This window comes from Durio zibethinus, chromosome 10 (genome assembly GCF_047325235.1).
Source record: "Durio zibethinus cultivar Kanyao isolate XHJ-2024 chromosome 10, ASM4732523v1, whole genome shotgun sequence".
NCBI lineage: Eukaryota > Viridiplantae > Streptophyta > Magnoliopsida > Malvales > Malvaceae > Durio > Durio zibethinus.
In genome coordinates this window covers 23,436,421-23,458,131 of record NC_143171.1, presented here as the reverse complement: position 1 = coordinate 23,458,131, position 21,711 = coordinate 23,436,421, and the positions used below count along the sequence as shown (strand labels likewise).

The 21,711-nt window shown below is 30.1% G+C and overlaps 3 protein-coding genes and 1 pseudogene across 4 annotated transcripts; 1 reads left to right on the top strand and 3 right to left on the bottom strand.

Annotated features, from left to right (window-relative positions):
• The first annotated feature begins 1,931 nt into the window (after positions 1 to 1,931).
• LOC111293374 (uncharacterized) lies at positions 1,932 to 3,362 on the top strand (annotated as a pseudogene).
• On the bottom strand, positions 3,361 to 6,705 carry LOC111292748 (early nodulin-like protein 20). The gene is made up of 2 exons (XM_022885279.2): positions 6,414 to 6,705; positions 3,361 to 3,956 (listed from the first exon to the last, which is right to left on the bottom strand). Exons 1-2 carry the CDS (start codon positions 6,589 to 6,591, stop codon positions 3,637 to 3,639), a joined length of 498 nt encoding a protein of 165 aa, XP_022741014.2. The 5' UTR covers positions 6,592 to 6,705; the 3' UTR covers positions 3,361 to 3,636.
• Positions 6,706 to 7,498: 793 nt separating this feature from the next.
• LOC111292672 (early nodulin-like protein 17) lies at positions 7,499 to 9,656 on the bottom strand. The gene is made up of 2 exons (XM_022885165.2): positions 9,348 to 9,656; positions 7,499 to 8,139 (listed from the first exon to the last, which is right to left on the bottom strand). Exons 1-2 carry the CDS (start codon positions 9,523 to 9,525, stop codon positions 7,799 to 7,801), a joined length of 519 nt encoding a protein of 172 aa, XP_022740900.1. The 5' UTR covers positions 9,526 to 9,656; the 3' UTR covers positions 7,499 to 7,798.
• A 2,147-nt stretch (positions 9,657 to 11,803) lies between these two features.
• Positions 11,804 to 16,326, bottom strand: LOC111293069 (chorismate mutase 1, chloroplastic-like). Of its 2 annotated transcripts, none has more exons than XM_022885784.2 (6): positions 15,828 to 16,326; positions 14,597 to 14,816; positions 14,395 to 14,481; positions 13,663 to 13,806; positions 12,497 to 12,589; positions 11,804 to 12,412 (listed from the first exon to the last, which is right to left on the bottom strand). In XM_022885784.2, the coding sequence occupies exons 1-6, from the start codon at positions 16,013 to 16,015 to the stop codon at positions 12,155 to 12,157; spliced, it is 990 nt and encodes a 329-aa protein (XP_022741519.2). In that variant the 5' UTR covers positions 16,016 to 16,326; the 3' UTR covers positions 11,804 to 12,154. The 2 variants fall into 2 exon arrangements, with proteins under 2 accessions (XP_022741519.2, XP_022741520.2); XM_022885785.2 differs by having other exon boundaries at positions 16,180 to 16,283.
• Between the last annotated feature and the right edge of the window lie 5,385 nt (positions 16,327 to 21,711).

Genomic DNA, 21,711 nt, shown 5'->3' with positions numbered 1-21,711 from the left:
TTTGAGATCATACCCATCCTGCTTATATATGTGGAAACAAGGAGAAAAATAAAAAATGACCAAGAGTCTTGATTAGGGGTGTAATTGAGTCAAGTCGAGCCAATATACTCACATGTTCAAGCTTGAGTTTGACTCAAAAATCGAAGTTTCAAACTCGACTCAAACTCAATCAAGTTATATTTTTCAAGCTCGAGCTCAACTCGAGATTTATTTCGAGCCAAGGTCAAACTCGATTGAGTCAAATCATAATAAAAATTTTTAAATTTTAATTAATATGTTACATAACAAAATTCAATCAGATAAAAAGAAAAGAAATTAATAAACCAAAATGAATAAGATTTAAAAAAATATCTTTGCAGGATGGCTAAAAAAACAATTAGACCAATTACCTCCTTTAAATTCACTAAAATATAGTTTGTTAACTTGTAAAAACAACAGATGATTGGTTTAATATAACCTGTTGTAGCTAACAGAACTTAAATCTTTACAAATAAAAACCATCTAACCCATGAAATGTAAACTCATAAGACATGCAAACACCTAGCTAATAGCAAAACAAAAAGAAGAAAATCCTAACATTGTCCATGCTTCATTCTAAAAAAGAAAAAGCACACAAATCGCATGCTAAGGTAATGATATAAATAAAAATAAATAAAATAAAGTGTAATGAAAAACAAAGATATGGTAAGTGTAAGGGGCTTTGCGAAAATCCCAATAACAGCAAACTCAAATCACTTCACACATCTCTTGTCGAATTGTTGGGGTTTGTAGTAACGAAGGTTGAGAGTATGTGTTGGTGAAGAAGACTAAAAAATACGATTGCAGTGATGAAGGCTAAAAGTAAGGGCTGCTAAAAAGTGAAAAAGACTGAAAAGGCTAATTGAGACTGACAAAGGAAAGGAAAGAGAGATGAAATAGGTGATAGAGTGAGGGTTTTAGACAGAGTGGGAGAAAGTGATGAGTGGCATGAGATAGAATGGGAGTGAGGCTAATTTTAATTTAGATTTAGGGTTTTTATTGGGTACATATAGTTTTAAAGGTAAAAATGTAATTTTATAATTAAAATAATAAAAATATATGTTAAAATAAAAAAACTCGAATAGACTCGCAAGTCACTCGAGTCAGATGTTGAAATGTTCGAACTCAACTCGTTAGATAAATCGAGTTGTCCGAGTTCAAACTTAGCTCGACAATGATTGAGTGAAATTCAAATTTTTTTTGAATCAAATTCGAATAACTTATAAATACTAATATATCATTTATACATCTAATTTTGATAATAACAAAACCAACTGTAATGAGTATTACCGCATACAAAAGCAGTACATAAACTATCCACCTGCACAATTTGGGCATGAAGCTAGTGGCCCTTAGAAAAATTGAAGACAGAATTTTCCGTCATTAAGCCATAAAAAAAAAATAATAATAATAACGAAACCAAGATGTTTCTGTGTCATCACTAACTTCATGTGAACAAACTATCCCTTGTGTCATCTTAAATGCAGTCAAGGAGATTATATAAATCAGTTTCCACTTCATGATCGCATGACTCTGTGACTCCATTCATCTTTGACGTAAAAACGCCGGATGAGTGTGCTATCAAACTGTTTTAACCGAAGACCTATTTCTACACGAGTATTTTTCTTTTTTTTTTTTTTACTATGAAACATCCCTTGAAGATAAGTTTTGGAGTTGAAATAATTCTTTTTTCTTGTAACATGCATTAATAAATAAATATAAAGGATGATAAAACTTATTAGATTCTGATGAAGGAAAGGACAAATTTTATATAATTATTATATATTTATATTTATATTTATATGCAAATGGATCATATAAAGGATAATATTATTATCACATTAATTAAATAAAAGAAAACTTGGCGACCAAGTTGTGATTAGGGTTTTACTAGGGTTTATCATATAAAGATTAAAACCTCCTTAGTTTTCCATTACGCAAGGCACAAAAACAAGTCCCAGCTTCAATATTTCAACTCTCACAAACCAGCAGAAATTAGCATCAAACCGCTATAATCACCAATACACCATGAATCCCTTGAGAACTAGCTCCCTCAACACCATTAAATACTTGAAAAACCTTCGCAATTCCAGAGCCTCTTATGGTTTGAGTTATTTGATGCTCAGAGCACCCCATTACACAATCCCATCTCAAATTGGTTCATCAGCCCGTAACTTCTCAACAGATTCATTCAAAATAAGAGCCCCCATCAATTGGGGTATTCATTTTGTCCCGGAAAAACGAGCATACGTTGTTGAAAGATTGGGAAAATATTTGAAAACTCTGGATCCGGGCCTTAACTTCTTGATACCAATTGTGGATAGAATCAGGTATGTGCATTCCCTTAAGGAAAAAGCAATCCCCATATCAGACCAAACTGCTATAACAAAGGACAATGTTCCTATAGCCATTGATGGAGTGCTTTATATAAAGATTGTGGATCCTTTGTTGGCATCTTATGGCATTGCAGATCCTATATTTGCAGTCGTCCAATTAGCTCAAACAACAATGCGAAGTGAGCTCGGGAAGATCACGCTTGACAAGACTTTTGAAGAGCGTGACAGACTCAACAAAAACATTCTTGATGCTATTAACTACTGGCCTTTGAAAACAGATTGGGGAGTAGAGTGTTTGCGGTATGAGATCAAGGATATATCCCCACCTCAAGGTGTAAAAATAGCCATGGATCGTCAAGCAGAAGCAGAACGCAAGAAACGTGCTCATATTCTCAAGTCTGAGGGTGAAAGACAAGCAAGTATTAATATTGCTGACGGAAGGAGGAGTTCGGTGATTTTGGAATCTGAAGCTGAAAAAATAAGTCAGGTCAATAGAGCAACAGGTGAAGCAGAGGCTATACTTGCAAATGCAAATGCTACCGCAAAGGGGATAAGGGATGTTTCGCTTGCCATAAGCTCATCCAGGGGAAAGGAAGCGACAGCAATGTGGGCTGCAGAGCAGTACATTGAAGCATTTAGTGAGATAGCAAAGAAGAGCACCACATCTTTGCTTCCAACCGATGTTGCGAATCCTGCCGGCATGGTAGCACAGGCTCTAGGCATATATAAAAGCATGATGAAGCGAAATTCTGGTGATGAGATGCATTAAAAAGCAAGGAAAGAATATTTGCTAGGTTATATACTTACATTGCAGGTAAACTTGTGCTGATGGTCTTTATATACTTACATTGCAGGTAAACTTATGCTGATGGTCTTTATTAGTTCAGGAATTTTGGTCTTGTTTCGTAGTTTAAAGCATTTAGCAGCTATACTTCTCTCAGGTTTTTGAAATCTTTAATAACTGGAAACTGAATTTAGTATTCTTTGGGACAATTATGGATGCCTTCTTTTGTTAGGAAAATTTCAGGTTTCTATTTCGGTCATATTCAATATTTGATGTCACCAGTAGCTTCTAGCTTATAACTTAGAGAGATTATTTTTTTTTGTCATAGTTTAGTGATAGAGAAAAAGGATTGCAGGTATTAAAAATTGATCTTCGGACGTATTAAATATCACCTCAACTATAAACTCCGTATTCAGCCTAGAGAGATTTATGATAGGATTTCTTGTAGACAAAAACTTTTGGGTGCTGCTTTATCTCAATCAACTGTCTGATTTAAAATTAAAAGATCAAATATGCCACAGAAATGGAAATCAAAATGAGTAAAACGATATAGGTGCCAGCATTCCACGGGCCGGGGGAACCATTTTTGGCAGGGGCTGCTGCTGGAGCTTGAGGTATTTCAACGTTTACAACTACTTTCATCCCATTAAAGCAGTATCCTCCACTGCTAAGGAAGTAATATGGCCTTGCCTCTGTCAGTTCAATCACATCCCGGCCACCACGAGTAATGTTCTGTATGAAACCTTGATCATTGCAGTTGTCATAACTTGTCTTGTTCACCTCCAGAACATTGAAGTAGTGCCTGTCAAAGTTAAAGACTAAACCAAGAGCAAGAACTTGAGCAAGTTAGCACAGAATTTATAGAACCAATCTGAAGAATCTAATGCAGCAGTTTGCTTTAGCACAATTCAGAAGCTTAGCATTAGACATGATCATTTTAGACATTAATCCATGACATGAGACAAAGACAATACAATAAAATACATAAAGCGACTCAGTTAATTTTGATAAAAATCATATATGAGTTTGGTAAAATTAAAAAAAATATGTTTCATATTTAATGTATCTATACAAATTGTGATACGATATTTTTTATATTTTACACGTGTTAAATACGAAATAAACACGATATTAATATACAAATTACAAATTTATTTAGCACCTTATAAGATAAGGTGAATGGCAGCAAGTATACCATTTTTAGATAGAAGATAAAGATAAAAGATACCTTCATATTGTGGGATGATTCTCCTTCCATATTTTCAAAAGTTCTCCAAAAATTGCAAGTAACAGCTAAGATGTGGAAAGAAAATATCATTGACTTGCCAAAATTTGCACAGAATTAATGATGAATTGCTAGATGAAGTTAGAGGAGATGGTGATAAACTTACAAATCATTTACACTTTGGTTTTGGGTCATTTAATAGAAAAAAAATGGAAGAAAAAGGAAAAGAGAAGAAAGAGTATATTAAAAGTGTTTTTCATATATATATATATATATATATATATATATATATTTATATATACTTTTTGAAGTCCATAGTTGTTAAAGAGATACTTGGAAATCTTATTTTTGAGAATTGAGTATTGTAAGATAAGGTGAATAATTTTATAATTATTTATAAATGACATGTAAAATAACAAAAAAATATATATTATACATATGGATAAGATTGAGTGATTATGTGACATAAATAGAAAATATGATTATTTTTTAAATTCTCAACATGCTCGTTAGTATATATTTTGAATTTATTTTTTGTATTTTTCATCTTAATTTAATAACTAAAAATAACATTTTTAAGTTTAAAATATTTTAGAGAATATGTTTATAAGTTTTTTGGTCAAAAACTTTTGAACTACATTTTTAAGTAATTTGATCTGATTATATTTTAATTGGATATAACTTAAATTAAGCTATCCAAATGTATAGTATGACACACGTCAATTCATTTATGTATTGATAGAATGTCATCGATTCATGATAAAATTAATTTTTTATTAGCGGTATCCATTCGGTCGATTTGATTAATTTCAAATTAAATTATCTAAAATTGAATTAACTTAATTATATTATTTTATTTTCATTAATTAAATTAAATTTATGAATTTCAAAAATTAATTGATAAAATTTAATTCAGTCGGTTCGATAAATTTTTTTAGTTAACTGAATAATAAATTTATTTAAGTTAAATTATATTTTAAACTCTTAATTTCTCATATTTTAAACAAATTAAATAAAATTATTCAACAAAATATTCAAATATCAAAATATTATGTTAAAAACTCTAACAAATTATGAAATTAAATGATTTATTTCATGTATTTTTTATTTTATATTTAGGTTAAAATTTCAGTTAATTCGATTAATTTGATTTTCAAACCGAATTAATCAAAAACCAAATTTTTTTAAAAATAATTTTTGTTAGCTGATCAAAATGAATTCGATGATTAATTAATTAATCAAATTAAATTGATTCAATCAATTAATTTAGTTAAAATTGAATTATGCACACCTCTATTCTTTATATAAATACTATTGATTTTATAGTTAATCAAATCGCATTTTGTTTAACTTAATTAAAGAAAAAAAATAAATTTTATGCTTTCCTTTTAGGAAAAAAAAAACTCTATTAATGAAACAACCTAGATGAAAAAAAAAAAAAAAAAAACTACTAACAACAGCTTTCAATTAATCATTTGATAGCCAAAAATATTCTAATTTAAACTAGCAGAAATGCATAAAAGAAATTGATTAAAACTAAGTGCAACCAATATATTCATTAGCATTTAAATTTATATATGAAAAAAAAAACAATTTTCAATACCCTTTTAATTCCAAAATCAAACAAAAATCTAAAAAAACAAGACAAAAAAAATGCCTATCATGTTTTTTTTTTCTTTTAATGAAAAGAATATCATGTTAAAATATCTGTAAATTATTATATAAATGTATTCATTCTTTTATTAATACAAATTAAAAAAATTTATACAATTGAAAGATTCAAAACTTAAATGATATATAAATATAAATATATATATATAATAAGTAAGAATTCATTTATATTAGTGTAATTCTTATAATTTTTAAAAATTTTGGATTAAAATTAAATCAATAATTCATTTAAATTAAAATAATATTTTTAAATTTAATAATTTAGATCCAAAAATTCAAAAAAAAAATTATAAGAATTACAGTAATGTAAGGGATCTCTTCTCGTATAAAATATACGAAAAAAAAAATTTCTAGAGAGATATAAAGAAAGATTACTTACGTAGCCAATCACCGACATAGAATTGCTCATGGGTGGACCATTCCGAATAGTTAACATTAGGGTTCCAACCAAACTTGTCTCCCACCCGATGCAATTTCCCCATTCCGAACTCCAACACCATAATCATCAGCGTCAACATCAACATTAACTTAACTAGCGACAATTTCTTTCCAATCATGATCTTGCTTAAAATTTTCTCTATCAAAATTTTCTGAGAAAATCAACCTAGGCAGCTGCAGAAAACCTCGTACCCAAACACAACTGACTTCACAGTTCACTTATAGCTGAAACAGTCGTATGTAAACAGTTTTGTCTTGTTGGAGTAGTCAAATATTGATGAGTTGTACAAGTTAAGAGTAACGTACTTAAAGGTGACAGTGCTAAAGTGACATGGTTGATGTTCAACTTCCTGCCTAGTCACCCTCCACGTGTACAGTGAAGGTCAAAGTGGGAAAAGAAATAGGGGGATTGTTTGACATGGCAAAACGTGCTTGGCTGTTATCTGTTTTTTGTTTATGATGAGAATTTTAAGAGCAGTTACGCAAAATGATGAGTGATGAACGGTTTATTTTTGGTTGGTAAATAGATTTTGTAAAAGATAAATGCTAAAAAGTTTTGTTGTTTAATATTCCAGTTACTTTAAAAAAAAAAAAAAAGAAATGTCTAATTTGTTTGTATTATTACATCCCCATGATTAAGCTCATTCATTATTTTATGTTGTAATTGAAATGTATACAAGGGAGAGAGGTATGTATGAAGGTAAAGAATATCATAGTATAAAAATAAAAGTATGGATTATATTTATATATGTTGAAATTTAAATTTTAGATATGTTATATATGATTTCGATTGCATAAATCGAGCTAAGATCTGAGTTAATATAATATCATTTTGGTTCTTGTTAAGGAAACATGAAGCGGCTAATTCCATTTACCTGTACCAAAAAAATTGTTGTGGACCAAAGATTGTAGTGTCATGTAGCCTTTTTAGCACAAAGTTTCTTTTCTTTATGCATAGAGAATGGAAATCATAAAATAAATAAAGAAAAGTTCCGAAATCAGTGGCCATTTTGGGATGGAAAAGCATTTGACAAACTGACCTACCACATGCTACATTGGACCGCATGAGTTTAATTTCATTTCCAAATCTCAATATCATTGCATTTTGCCACAACTAAAGCATCAAATGCTTCTCTGTCAGCACACCCCAACACATCACCAAATTCAAACACCATTCACTACCCTAAAGATTTCACAACACCCCCTAGCTAGTTCAGTCAACTAACATGAAATGGGAGGGAAAAAAAATGAAAAATTGCACCAATAATTTAAGAAGAAAATGGGAATATCACTCAATTTCTTTCACAATTGCTGGACTGGATTTTACTACCAGACGCGGACAAATGCATCCCACAGTGCACCAATGGCGAAAACAGCTGGTAAAACAATCTGTCCCCTGTAAATAGAACTTGGTGAGCCACTCTTTTCGTTTAATGGACTGGATGTGGGAGGTGGAGGGGGGTTTTCGACCAAGACTGCTAGCTTCATGCCCCCAAAACAGAACCCTTTGCCACTAATGAAATAGTAGTGGCGAGTCACGTTTAGTGGAACCACATCCCTTCCAGCTCCTGTCGTCCAGTTGTGAAGTGGATGATCAGAATTGCATGACTCATAGTCTGTCTTGTTCACCTCTAGCACATTCATCTGGTTTCTATCGTACACGAAAACTGGGAAAAAACAACAAACACATACGAGCAGATATTAAACTAATAGCCAGGTTTGAAGCAAAGTTCTATAATTTGAATCAGTTGTGATTCAAAATTCAGGTTTACAATACAATGGCAAGCAGCAATTAAATGGGATTAATGGTCTCTGGTTACGTCAAAATAAAGTCTCATCCTTGAAAGCTAATATCCCCTTCCAGACCAGTCCAAGCAGGTTTGTTCACGCTAGATCTAGCGAATTTTTGAGAAAGTATCTTTTTGCAGCGTCCCAGCCGATTAAAACCCAGACAACAAAAGAAGGAGCACTCTGTTTGCCATTTAAGCCTACCATCCATTGGTTAATAGTAATATATTTGACAGATTGCAGAAAGTGTTTTACCTAGTATCCAGTTCTTGTGTATGCAACAAAGTAGATAGTGGTTAGAATTGTTCACTCAGCCATAATTAAAACACAGAGCAGAAGTCAGCGCCCTCCTTGTGGTAGATGGAACGGCGGGGCCTGTCTTTTGACCAAATGCGGGGTAAGGTGAAAAAGGATTCAAGACAGCCTCTCCTCAAACTTTTCCTTTCTTTTATGTAGAGGGATTTAAAGACTGAAAAGATTTCATTTTGACACTGAAGACTATACCACCAGATACTAAGCAAAGGTTTCAGATCTGGTATGACCAGGACTATCATATTCAGAAACCATTACTCCGATTATGTTATAAAATCTTTTTCCAGCATCACATAAAAAACAAAGCAAAAAAGTTAAGCCTTTCTCACTCTCCTTTATTCTTCCTGGATTTTCTGGGAAGCAAATGAATGAGCCTGAACATAAGCCTTGTAGACCAATAAATACAGAAAAATTAAAACTTTGTTCTTTTAAATCTAGATTAAAGTTTCCCTTTTTTTCACTCAACAAAGTGAGTAACAGAAAAAAACTAAAGTAACCATCCAGTAGCTTACTAAAAAACAGCTGGCAAACCGTAGCTTTTCAGGAAACCAAGACAAAGCTCAAGATTTGAGACTATCAATTCATTCAACTACACAAGTTCAGATCTATGCATTTAGCAATCATATAAGCCAAAAGCAAGCTGAAATTTTGAAGCAAATAAGGAACCCACCGCTAAAAGAGCAATGAAAACAGTATAAGAAAGAAAAAAAACAATGAAAAGCTACAGAAAGTAGATCTAAAGATAAATTAATCCAAACAAGAGAGAAGAACTTACAGAGCCAGTCTCCATTGTAAAAGTGCTTGCCTTGAGCCCAGATAGTGTAATTCACATTAGTAGTCCACCCCATGTTTGCTCCCACAATAAACCTTGTAGCATCAGCCCTTGGCACCACCATCACTAAGGCAAATGCCATAGCTGCCACTACCACCATCATCGCTTTGCTTCTCTCCATTGCTCTCTCAGCCGAGTTTTTCTTTGCTTTACTTTGGGTTGGTTTTAATTTTTCTAGTTTGGGTTTGGTTTATAAGCTATATAGCCAGCTAAGGCTTATCAATAAAGAGGGTTTCTTTCTTTCTTTACTTTTGAGTAGTTTCTAGATCCACAACTGCCAATGATTTTTTATTTGCAGGGGTAACATGGGTTAAAACAAAATCCTTATTTTATGTTCACAAGTTTGAAAAACAATTTTGCTTCAACTTCACTGTGTTGTTTTGTCTTGGTCATTACCGTTGCAGACAAAAGTTCAACAATTCAACCGCTGTTCCGAGATCTGTCTTCTGCTTTTTTTTTTTTTATGCACCTCCTTTTTAACTTTCAGTTAAGTTTATTTGGATTCTTTTAACTGTTATTTTTGCTTTGCTTTTTCACTTTCTCAGTTTACCACACCCAGGCACTCTTATCTACAGTTTTCTTTTTACACTTTTTAGAGAATCTTAAGGTTAAATTATTCTATAAGAATCTTTATTGATCTTCATCAGGGAGGACAGTTTCACTGACTCTCTTTTGGTTTTTAATTGCATTTTTTTTTGGTGAATTTTTTTTTGTAGTTTATAATTAATTAACCCAAATTTTATATTTCAAATCAAATATTTTTAAAGTCTTTCTTGAATTAATTAAAAAATATTATTGATAAACATAATTTAATTCAATTAATTTATACATTTATATTTAAAAATAACATCTAACATATTTAAATTTTAAATTATAATATTTGTAAGTATTTATCTTATTTTTAGATTGAGATTTTTTGGTATTAAAAAAAAGATATATTGCATTTAAAACATGCATTATTGAGAACATAGACAAGTTTTTAGAATTGAGACCCAAAATAACAATGACCTTGAAAAATAGCTTGAAATTTTAGGATTTTAGTTATAAGACAAAGAAATTATGGGAGTCAGTCACTTAAAAATAAGCTACTATATATATATTTTAAATATTAGTTTTGAATAAAAAGACAAAAATATAATATATAGGACAATTGAAATGGCCATGAATTGAGGAATGGCCCCTTAAACACTTGTACTTGCCCACTTGGCTTACCCTTAAAAGATATCCCTTAATTAACATTGATAATGATAAATATATTTTTGCCCATAACCCAATCTGACAAAATTCATGTCATTTTCAAATCCTTAGTGGGGTAGATGAATTGTATAATAATTTGATGTTTGCTTGTAGAATAGAAACATGATTTCCCCTGGAAATTTTGAAAGAAAATAAATGCTATAAATTTGCCCCAAAAAAAAACAAAAAAAAAAAAATCAAGTAGATCTTCCCCATGTGTTCATCATAATGATTATGGTTGTAGGATCATCATATTAGTAAGTATAATTAAAGTTATATTTCTTTAACCATATTGATTTACCAAAAAAAAGTTGCTTTGATCTTTTTTATATCCGTCAATCTTGTTCTTCAAAAAAAAGAGATCCGATTAGGGGTGAATATGATCTAGATGGACAGTGTGAAACTAAGATTATGGATCATTCATACAGGATCGATTTTGAAATTTTTGGATCATTGATTGATCCATGTGTGAAGCATCTTACAAAATCGAACTGGTGGGTCCAAGGTAAACTTTAGATCCTAAAAATGTTTTAAAATAAATAAAATAAATAATATTTTTCCAATATTATAAATAAAAATTTTAATTACAGTCCAAATTCACAATAATTCATATTAAAATTATATATTACAAATACAAAGTACAAACATGATAAATTTATTAGAAAAAATTCTTCAAATTCAAACATTATAATATATATATATATTTCTATTGACCTATGACAAAGCAAAATAAATTAACAAAAGGATTGGTAAAATCTTGTCTTTAATTTTTGTGTTTTTTTTTTAAGTAACAGATCTTTATGTATTTTTCATCGAAAAATCTTGAAGACATTAATGAAACTCGAACCGAGAATCATTTACTATTGAGTCATACAATTTTATTAGCCGAGAAAGTGGCCAAAACTCAACGTAAGTCGAAGAATTTCAGGCCAGGGCCTGATGGCAGATTGTTGTAATTCTAGAAGCCTGGTTCATTTTAAGCCCAACTTTAAATAGTTAGCCATCTGAGCGATAGGGTTTGGAATAATTCATCAACCAAGGCTCAACGGGACATGAGCATAGCCCTCACCGCTTAGCAATTGTGGAAGCATATTCTTTGTTCATGAACATTGGTTTTCCAGAATCATGATCATATTGGCATGGTTTGATAAAACACACAAAAAAAGCCTATAAATCCCTTTACATTATGGTGACATATAATAACAATACATCTTTTAGTCTTATTACACGCATAAACATAAAAAACATCGGTATTATCAAGCCAATATCCACCACCTGTCGCGAAATCTATAGTTGATCAGAATTTAAATTTTGATAATCTCAAATAAAAAAAAAAGCCAATATCTATATGGACAAAGAAAATATAAAAGTTATATGGAGAAAAAATATTAGGGGCAAATGGCATGATAGAAGTTCCAAATGAGCCTTTTTGTATTTTCTTTTGATTAACTTACAACTACCCCTTAGCAATTATTTTGCTCCATATCTCAAGATTTCTATTTTATCATAAACAGCTAATGTATATTCTCTTCCAATCCGTCCAACCTTCTCAACAGGTATTCAACTTGGACTTCCTTTGTCAATGGCATGATCCAGTCACCATACAAGTCAGCTACCAAGCTTGGGTTTATTTTGTAAATCGGATCGCCACCATCTCGGTTTATATTAGCAGACACTACTTCCCCGTAAGTTCTGGCTTTCATTTCGACTCTTTTCTTGATTGACTCTTCAACTAAGGGATATGTGAGCAATTCCATCAACCATTTCCTGTCCTGCAAATTCAAGACCAAATAATGAAACACAACCTAACAGATCCTTCAACAAACTGTACTTGGAATGAAACTAAGAAATGATACCTGTTCTCTAATGGCAATTCTATAGGCATCTGGAGATGCCTGAAATTTACACTCTGCCACAAATTTTCCATAATGAACTCTCTTTGAAAGAGCCTGCAGAGACACATAAATGTTTACACATCACCAGTTAGACGAACAAACTGAACATGCATGCCAAGAAAACCTTATACAACCAACAATCCCTCTCCAAGATTTTGAGTGGGATCCAGGAAGGTCAAGAAATTGTAGCATAAATGGTTGGAATGGATACATGGATTAAAGTATAGACGTATGCTAAACAACAATGCAGTTACCTGTTACTCTAGATAAATCCAGTTTAGTATATTCAAAATTTTCTGTGGATCAAAAGACACTTACCATTACTAACTCATCATCGATTTCCAAAATTTGGTTCACACTTAGAAAATCCAAATGAAGTAACTTTCCACAGTAAGGGACCTCTTACTAAAAGATGATGTTACCGTGATATTCAACTCTCCATGAATTACTGTCCTATATAGTCTGTAATGAATCAAGAAGACTAGTTTGGCAGGTGAATTAGCATACTGGTCTGCTGTCAAATTCAAGAAAACCAAACCAACGAAGAAGCAATGTTACAAAGTGCACTGAGTGCTAGAAAAGGTTCTAGACAATAAGTGCAGATGATTTTTTGCTTTGCACCTGTACCCGTCTCCTAAAGTGATGTTACAAAGTGCACTGAGTGCTAGAAAAGGTTCTAGACAATAAGTGCAAATGATTTTTTGCTTTGCCACCTGCACCCATCTACTATTAGGCATCTGTGACCATATGTTATCAGCATCTAGAAAGTCTTAACCCCTTCAAATACCAAGGGATGAACTACCTATTTCCAGAAAGTCTACTAAACTTCTGCTGCCCATTCTGCTAGAGGAAGTTTTGAAAACAACAACAATAGACATCATGCACATAATAAATCTAAATTAAAAGTACATAGAAGGGAAAGAAGACAGAAGCAACATTTACTACAACCAGTCAATCAGCATTTTAGACAAAAGGAATGTAAGGAACATATTATGGGTGTGTGTGCAACAAAGCACAAACTGAAGTAGAAATGACCGTAAGACTTATCCAAAGGACAAAACATTAAATATGCTTTGACTAGTTTGTAACTAGTCTGTCCAAATAAAGACATCAGTTAAAACATTTACCTGCAAACACATTGTGTCACAAACAGCAGTAGATCCACAATTGCCATCATCTCCTTTCTTTACCAATCTTGGAATAAGATTTCTGAAGTACAATTCCCAGACTTGGTTATTTATATTTATTGAATCAGCAATGGGATGTAGTACCTGTTTGATTGGCAGAAAAAGGCTCCAATAAGAAGTTAAAACTTAGCACCAAAATAAGAAAATCCGAATGTCCACATAAATTCTTTGAATAGACTGCCATATAGTAACATACTAAATCAGAAGATAGCATTCCTCTCCGTAACAATTTAAATGTTATATTCTCATGATGATAAAAAAAAAAAGAAAGTATAAAACTGAACTGTCACTCACAGATAAGTTATGTTTATATGTTGCATTGGCATGAAGAGCATCACTCATCACCAAAAAGGTATGAGGTGTTAGAGAAAAGTACTCCCCAAGTCATTCCGGAGGCTATCTTATACTGATTTCCTAGCAGAGGACTATGTTTTCCCCTGATTTCTCATTTTACAACATTAGATTTGAATCAAAGACCTACCTCAACGTTCCCCATCCCCTTACAACTAGAGTGATGGCAGTAACAAGTACTTAAAATTCCAATAAAACAAGTAATTGGCCAAATATTTCACGTATAAGTGAAATTGTTCACATATATAGCAATGAATCATAAGTCCAAGCTCGCTGCACAAAAAGCAACAAATATATTCCTATTGCATCCCACTATCTTACCTGTGGATATTGCAAAGGTGGCAACATCGGGTCAGGTAATTCATCTGGGAAGAAAGGATGTTCATCTGGGCTTTTGTATCTGCCAACCTAATGTGCAATTAAAGGTTTATCAGAAAACCAGCACTGATTTTGCTGTACCTCTTTCCTTTTTCTCTCTACTTGAATTATCACTTTCCCAACTAGACTATTGAATATAACACACCTTTGAATGAAGCTTTTCAGTTTCTCTGAGCATATACTCCACCAAAGAGCCATGGAACCCATCCACTGAAAAGGCATCAGGGTCATATGTATCCGCATTATAACAATATTGAGCTCTCTCCAGAAGGCTAAATATTATGCTGTCCTCCTGTCGAATTAACGAACACCTCACGGCCTCCAGGGTCAAGTTCTCGCTTTCATCCACCCTTTGCTTTATTTGTCTATAGAGATGTTACCAAAACATTAAATTATGAAAAGCCTCCATCAGATGTCAAAAAGAAATCAGCTACTGCAGCACAATAATACCACAGAAAAAAAAATTGCCGAAGATTTTCCAACAAGGGCCGGTAAAAGTTCAATTTAGTCATCCTAACATCTTTCTGAATATGATTTATGAGCTATTACAGTTCATTCTAGTACCATAGCGACAGCCATAGTCTTTTCTCTTTATGCTTATACATGCTGGTAAGATATTCTTTCATTTATAAGATTTTCACATGTGTTCAAGAATCAATGATTTGTTTAAAAAAAAAGTACAATTACAAAAAGGCATGTTAAGAAGAATCATTCAATTTTCCATATCATGATCATTTCAAGGTTTATGTTTCCAGATTCCACAGACAGGAACAAAATTAGAGAAGACAATTATTTGCATTCCTGTGCATAAGTAGCAGAACGAAGTTAAAAATTACAGAAATCAATGCATTCAGTTAAAGAAGCCGACAAAAAGGGTAACGTGTAGGCTGCTGCACTCAAATTGGTGTTTTCCATAAGGAAAAAAAAAAGAAGAGAAAAAAGCAACTAATACTCGGTACTAAATTCCAATAGAACTCCAGCAGTGAAATATTAAAGGAAGCAAAATCCATTCCAAAATTTAAGAAAAAAAGTGAGAAAAAGGAATTCAAATTATTATTATTATTATTTTTTGAAAAACACCAAGAAAACAATTAAAACCCCAGATTCTAAGCAATCTAGCAATGGAATTATCGCAACTGAAGCATAGAATAAACCCGAATTAATAACATGCAGGAAAATCAAAGATAGGGCATTCAAAATTAAGGCAGATTGAGCTAATCCAGTAATAAACTACCCATTTTCAAATACAGCCAAAGTAAAAAACCAAAGCTTTTTTTTTTCAAAGAAACAATGAAGGAAAGACTCTGTTTTCAACAACCTAAAAGCATAATTGTGGTAAACAACAAAAACGCCCAAAAGGGTTGATTGTTTTATACCCGACAGAGTTGGTGGAAGCATGAACAGATTGAATGTCTTTCTTTGACAACCTTGCAGAGCAATCAAACTTAAACCTGGGAAATTTCCTGGCTTGCAAGGGTAAAAGGCAACTAGGTTTTAAAAACTTGGTAGTGCCATTAACAGCAGGTAAGGCTGGAGAAGAAGCACTTAACAGCTTAGCCTCCATTGATCTCAAAGATGAAGAGAAAAAGACAAGACTTTTTGGAAAGAAAAACAGAAAAAAGAAGCAAAAGTTTGAAGCTTTTGAAACACACTGAGTCAATGAAAAAAAACAAAGGGAACATATAGAGCAAAATTTAAAAAAAAAAAAAAAAAAAGATTGGTTCGCACTTTCCCGTGGTGGGTGAGTTAGGTGATGAAGAGGGGGGTTGGTGGAGTGTGGAATCAACAGAAATGTCTTGCTCCCAACTATAAAGCATCATAGGAAGTGCGTTTCATGTTTAATATTCTTTTATTGGTCTCAATTCCATAGATGACGGTGAGATTCGCTTATTTGATATTAATATCAAATAGTGGTAAAAGGTGAAATTTATTATTATAATTATAAGATTGATTATATAGTAACAAAATTAAAATTAATAATAAAATATATATTTAAATATAAAGGTAGATTGATTATTATGGTAATGATATTAAAGTTAATGATGAAATATATATTTAAATATAAAAATAATAATAGAAACAAAATAAATTTTTATAATAAGATAAAATGATCATTAAAGATGTTAAATTTATAATATATATTTAATATTTGTGAAATTAATAAATTATTAAAATTTATTAAAATTATTTTATATCAAGTAATATTTTTATTAATAAATTAAAAATTACTAAAATTATTTTTATATAGAATAATATTTTATTATTAAATATTTAAAAATTATTTTTATATATATTATTTTTATATAAAATAACAAACAATAAAAATAAAAATAAAAAACTAAAAGCTACTAAGTGTAAGGAACATTTTTATTCCTTCACTATTGTTTGAGGGATAAGTAAGATAAAAAAAAAAAAAAAAAGGGTAAGAATATTAAAAGAAAGGAAAATATGGTGGGAATAAGAATTTTTCACTGAAGGAATGGGCAGTGGAAAAAAGGGGATATGTTGTTTACCGACTGCATGCATGCATGCATAATTTTTCATGAAAATGTATTTTTACTGGAATTACATTTGAGTCCAAATGGGGCATTAGTCAATTATGGATATGATTTAACAATAAAACACTAATTTTCTTTAATTATTTAAAATTATTTTATGAGTTTTTTTCAATAATTATTAATTACATTTATAGTTTTTTATGCAATTCTTCAACCTTATTCTCAATTAGTCAATTATGGAAATGATTTAATAAAAAAGCTAATTTTCTTACATTATTTAAAATGATTTTATGAGTATTTTTCATTAATTATTAATTACATTTATAGTTTTTGTATGTAATTCTTCAATAGATAATTACATTTGTATATTTTTCAGAGGACATATTTGTATTAATATTTATTTTCCTTTAGTTTATAGCTCTTGTTTAGGTGTGTATATATATATATATATATAGTTGGCTACATATATTTTTGAGTAGTAGTAGAGAGGTCAATTTTTTTTTTTTTTTTGTAATTTGAAATAATGGGTTAGTAATTTTTTTAAGTGTTTGATATAAGTTTTTTTTTTTTTTAGGTGCACCGTACAAGAGAGCATTTCATTTAGTATAATTAATCAATTATAATTTAAAATTATATAAAATTGATAAAAAATTTATGTGAAATTTACATTTATAAATGATGAATTTTTACATAATTTTTTATTCTAATTATATAATATAGTATTATAATAAAAAAATTTGTAGGTGATATACTTCCTTAATACAATTAATTTGTTATTTTGTACATTTTATCATGATAATATTATTGTTTTACTATGATTGTAAGTTTTTGAAGGACAATATCTTATTGTTAAAATTATTTTGGTATTAATTTTATTTTTTTTGTCAATCATTTTTGTTATTTTTTTATCATTAAAATTAAAAATTTAACATTTTATTAACATACCATATAATTGTATATTTTATTGACATAAACATTTTTATATTTTATTTTCCTTTATTATAGTTTTTTGGTTAAATTTCTAATTTAGAACCTAAGATTTAACTATTTTCTCAATTGAAGGTAATAATTTTTAATTTGATTCAATTAAGGATTTAAAACTTTAGAATGTTATCAAAGCAGGACTTTCTAACGGCGCCGTTAAGTCTAAAACTTTTGCAAAAAAAATCTTAATTTATGTATGTCCTTCATGATAGCCAGGAAACCTTTGAACAACTTAAAAGCTTTGAAGTGTCTGAAAGCCAAAAAAAAAAAAACACTAGCTCTAAAAATTCAAACAAAATCCAAACCTTATAGCATAAACAAGACTATCACAAGCGGAATATCTATAATTCTATTAAATGCAAAGGTCTTAGCTTTAGCTTAGGGATTCAAGAACCCTAGTAGTGAAAGTCACTTTGGCAGTTAGGGAAGAGCCCTACCAGAGGCAAAGTGCTTTAGAAATCAACTTAAGGAATTCAAGGGTTGGTGGCCTCGAAATTTTACAACACAGCAGTTGGAGGGAATCTGAGGGGTGTCCAATATTTGACGAACCAACAGATGAGTCGTTGAGTCAACTCGGTCCTGACTTGGTGGTGACCATGTTTCTAACAGGACTTTCAAACTAGAACTCGCATTCGATCGAGTTCATTGGATTTGTCATCTGAGGCCGAGATTGTGATGCTATTGGTATTGATGATTTAAGACAACATTAACAAGGAAGGACTAGAAAAATTATAGAAATTTGAATTAAAAGAATGGAAATTAATGTGTATGGTCAGGGTTTGAAATTGGGCATAGGGTTTTCGATTTGAAAATTGACGGTGTTAAAATTTGCTACGCTGAGGTTGATGGGACTCGAAGAGCAACACTGACGCCTGTGATGGTAAACGACGGTGCGATAGGTTCAGAGGGAGAAGCGACGTTAAGGTAAGGGTCGAGTATAAAAGCGGAACACCGAAGAAGTGAGTTAAAGATTAGATGTTTTTACCCCCGACCACCAATATTTTGAGATATCACTCGATTCTCATGCGCGTGTTATTCATTTCCGTAAATCATTAATTAAATAATTTTTAAAATATTTGATCTTGATTTAAATTAAATTAAATGCTATATCCTTAATAAGAATTCGACTAAATGTTAAATCTTAAATTAAATATTTAGTTTAGTTTTTTTTAAACATATTCCTTATTAGGAGTGATTATGTTTGACTTTGGATTTACTGTGATTTGAAATCATGATTAAGTTTTTTAAAAGATGTTTGAAACAATTAATTTGTTACCGTTTATGTTTTGCTACGTCGATTATTGTTCTGCTATGATTATAAGTAAGTTTTTCTCTTAGGGCATGTTTGGATGATGGATTTTAAAAAGGAATTTCATTTGTAACAAGATTTTTAAAATTTTAAAATGAAATTGATTTATTTGGCAAAGTAAAATTGGAATTGTCAAAGTTCTTGGAATTTGAACTAAGAGTTTTGAATAGTCAAAATCTCAATATTTATTATGTTTCATTTTTTTAAAATAATTTGTGCTTTCTTTAATTTTAATTACAAAAATTCATTATAAAATTTATTTTTTTAATTTTTCATATTATTGGTATTATCTACACATTTTTATAAATCTAATGATACACATATTGCATATATATTTTTTTCTTTCTCTAATATCATTATTTGTTATAATTAATTTTTATATTATCAAATTCTAATTTTTAAAATTTCTTTCTAAAAAATAATTATTCAAATAATGCAATTATAAATTTTATTATTTGGAATTATGTATTTGAAAATGCTAGTATTTTTAAATTTTTTTAAAATTTAAAAAAATTTCATCCAAATATACCTTTAAAGATGATATGTAACTATTAAAATTATTTAACATTTTAAAAAAATTTTCCTCAATTTGGTTTATTGTTCTTGCAATGATTTAAAATTATAAGTGAATGTATTTTAAAAAAATCATAAGTAAGGATTAAAATTATTCTTTTACATAGTTCTTTAATAATTATTCTTTCTGTTTAGATAATTAAATTTGTATTTTTTTGAGAGAATACAATTGTATAATTTTATTTTTCTTTATTGTTAGCTTTTTTAATATATATATTATTGAATATTAAGAATTGTGGAGTCAACTTTGCCTATAGTTTGAAATAATAAGTCTTTTTAAAAAAAATTATTCGGTTCAATTAAAAAATATTTATTTAAAAATTTTCAAAAAAATTATTAGTTACAACTTTCTAATAATTTCATCATTGAAAGACGAAATTTTACTTTAATAAATGCACATGGATGCAAGCAAAAAATGTGCACATGATTCAATTTTTGTAATTTTATTTTCGCATGCTATTTTTTATTTTTATTTATTTTTTAAAATTTTAATTTACCGTTAAACTTTTTATCCAACTATATATTTAATTAAAAAAATATTACTTGTTTAAATTCTTTTAAATTTGTAATCTCCTAATACTAGCTTTAATGATATGTCAACTGATTCAAATGATAGTTGATTTTTTTATTTTATTTTTTAAAATCATAATTTCATGTCTATTTAAAAATAAATTTTTATGTAAAAATAATTTCTAAAATCTCCGGCATTTTTGGTAAAAATTAACTAACCAATTTATCTAGAAAATTAGAAAAAATGGTATTTTCAACTTTTTTTCTAAATATTCCTTTTAAAAGTATTTCTTAAATAATCATAAATTTTATACCATAATTGTATAAAAAAAAAATCTACCAATGAATTCACTTACTACCTAAAAAACTTTTAATTAACTTGACATATTAAATAAATAAATAAACATAGAACAAAATAATAAAAAAAAAATACATCTCACTAGGCCTTTTGAATAAGGCCCAAAGTTAAGGATCTAAAAAGCCCAAAAACCAGGTTTGTTTACCGCTCAAATTGGATCCATAAGGGTCTGCTGAAGTGGTCGAGTCGGGTCAAGTTGCTGAACCAAATCGGGTAAAAACGAGGGTCAGAGCTTCTTCCTTCACTTTTTACCATTTCCTGTTTGATTTTGTTGTTTTGCTATGATTATAAATGAGCTTTATCTAAAAATGATATGTAAGGGTTAAAATTATTAAATAGCTTTTTTTTTTTTTAAATATATCATGTTAATCCAAACATGAATAATGTATAATTAGCTATGCTAGTTTGGATCTATAAAAATGGAAGCTTTTAGAATGAATGGACTTATTAAATAAAAAAAAATTATCATACTATAATAAAATTTTTAAATTTTATAAGCGAGATTAATTGGGTGAACATATTTTTTAGTGTAGATTAAAAAATAAAAGGATTAAATAAAAAAAATGTGTTAGTTTCACCGATATTGTATCAAATAAGTGAAACGGTAAAGGAAGGTAATAAAGAGTTTCAGAATGAGCAACGCTTTTGGTGTTTTTCACCTAACACTTAGTTAAAAGGTGCCAAAAGTGAGGAGACAGATTCAGACCAGCTTTCTTAAGTATAAATAGTATTGGATTTCACCTTTCTCATCTCACATATTCTCTCATTAATCAGAAAATTTCTCTTTCCTATGGCAAGCAAAACCATTTGCTTCATTTTGGTTCTTGGTTTCATTCTCTCATTCCACTGCCTGTGAATGTGATCATTTCAAGCTACTCTTCAACAATAGCAGACAGGAGTAAGTTCTCGTCTAAGAACTATATCCATCCTACCAACCCCAGATTTTTCTCTTGCTAGATGGCCTTTGGACACCTCTCTCTGGCAAGTTTCAAGCACCAGAGATGGGGTGAATTGTATTGGTTCAGCCT

Excerpts from the sequence above, each read along its gene's own strand:
- LOC111292748 (XM_022885279.2), bottom strand. The coding sequence starts at position 6,591 with ATGATTGGAAAGAAATTGTCGCTAGTTAAGTTAATGTTGATGTTGACG. Across the intron at positions 3,957-6,413 it reads CTATGTCGGTGATTGGCTAC|TCTTTAACTTTGACAGGCAC; the intron begins GTAAGTAATCTT and ends CTCTTGGTTTAG.
- LOC111292672 (XM_022885165.2), bottom strand. The coding sequence starts at position 9,525 with ATGGAGAGAAGCAAAGCGATGATGGTGGTAGTGGCAGCTATGGCATTT. Across the intron at positions 8,140-9,347 it reads TTACAATGGAGACTGGCTCT|TTTTCGTGTACGATAGAAAC; the intron begins GTAAGTTCTTCT and ends GTTTTTTCCCAG.
- LOC111293069 (XM_022885784.2), bottom strand. The coding sequence starts at position 16,015 with ATGGAGGCTAAGCTGTTAAGTGCTTCTTCTCCAGCCTTACCTGCTGTT. Across the intron at positions 13,807-14,394 it reads CACCTTTGCAATATCCACAG|GTACTACATCCCATTGCTGA; the intron begins GTAAGATAGTGG and ends CCAATCAAACAG. Across the intron at positions 12,413-12,496 it reads GAATTGCCATTAGAGAACAG|GACAGGAAATGGTTGATGGA; the intron begins GTATCATTTCTT and ends TTGAATTTGCAG.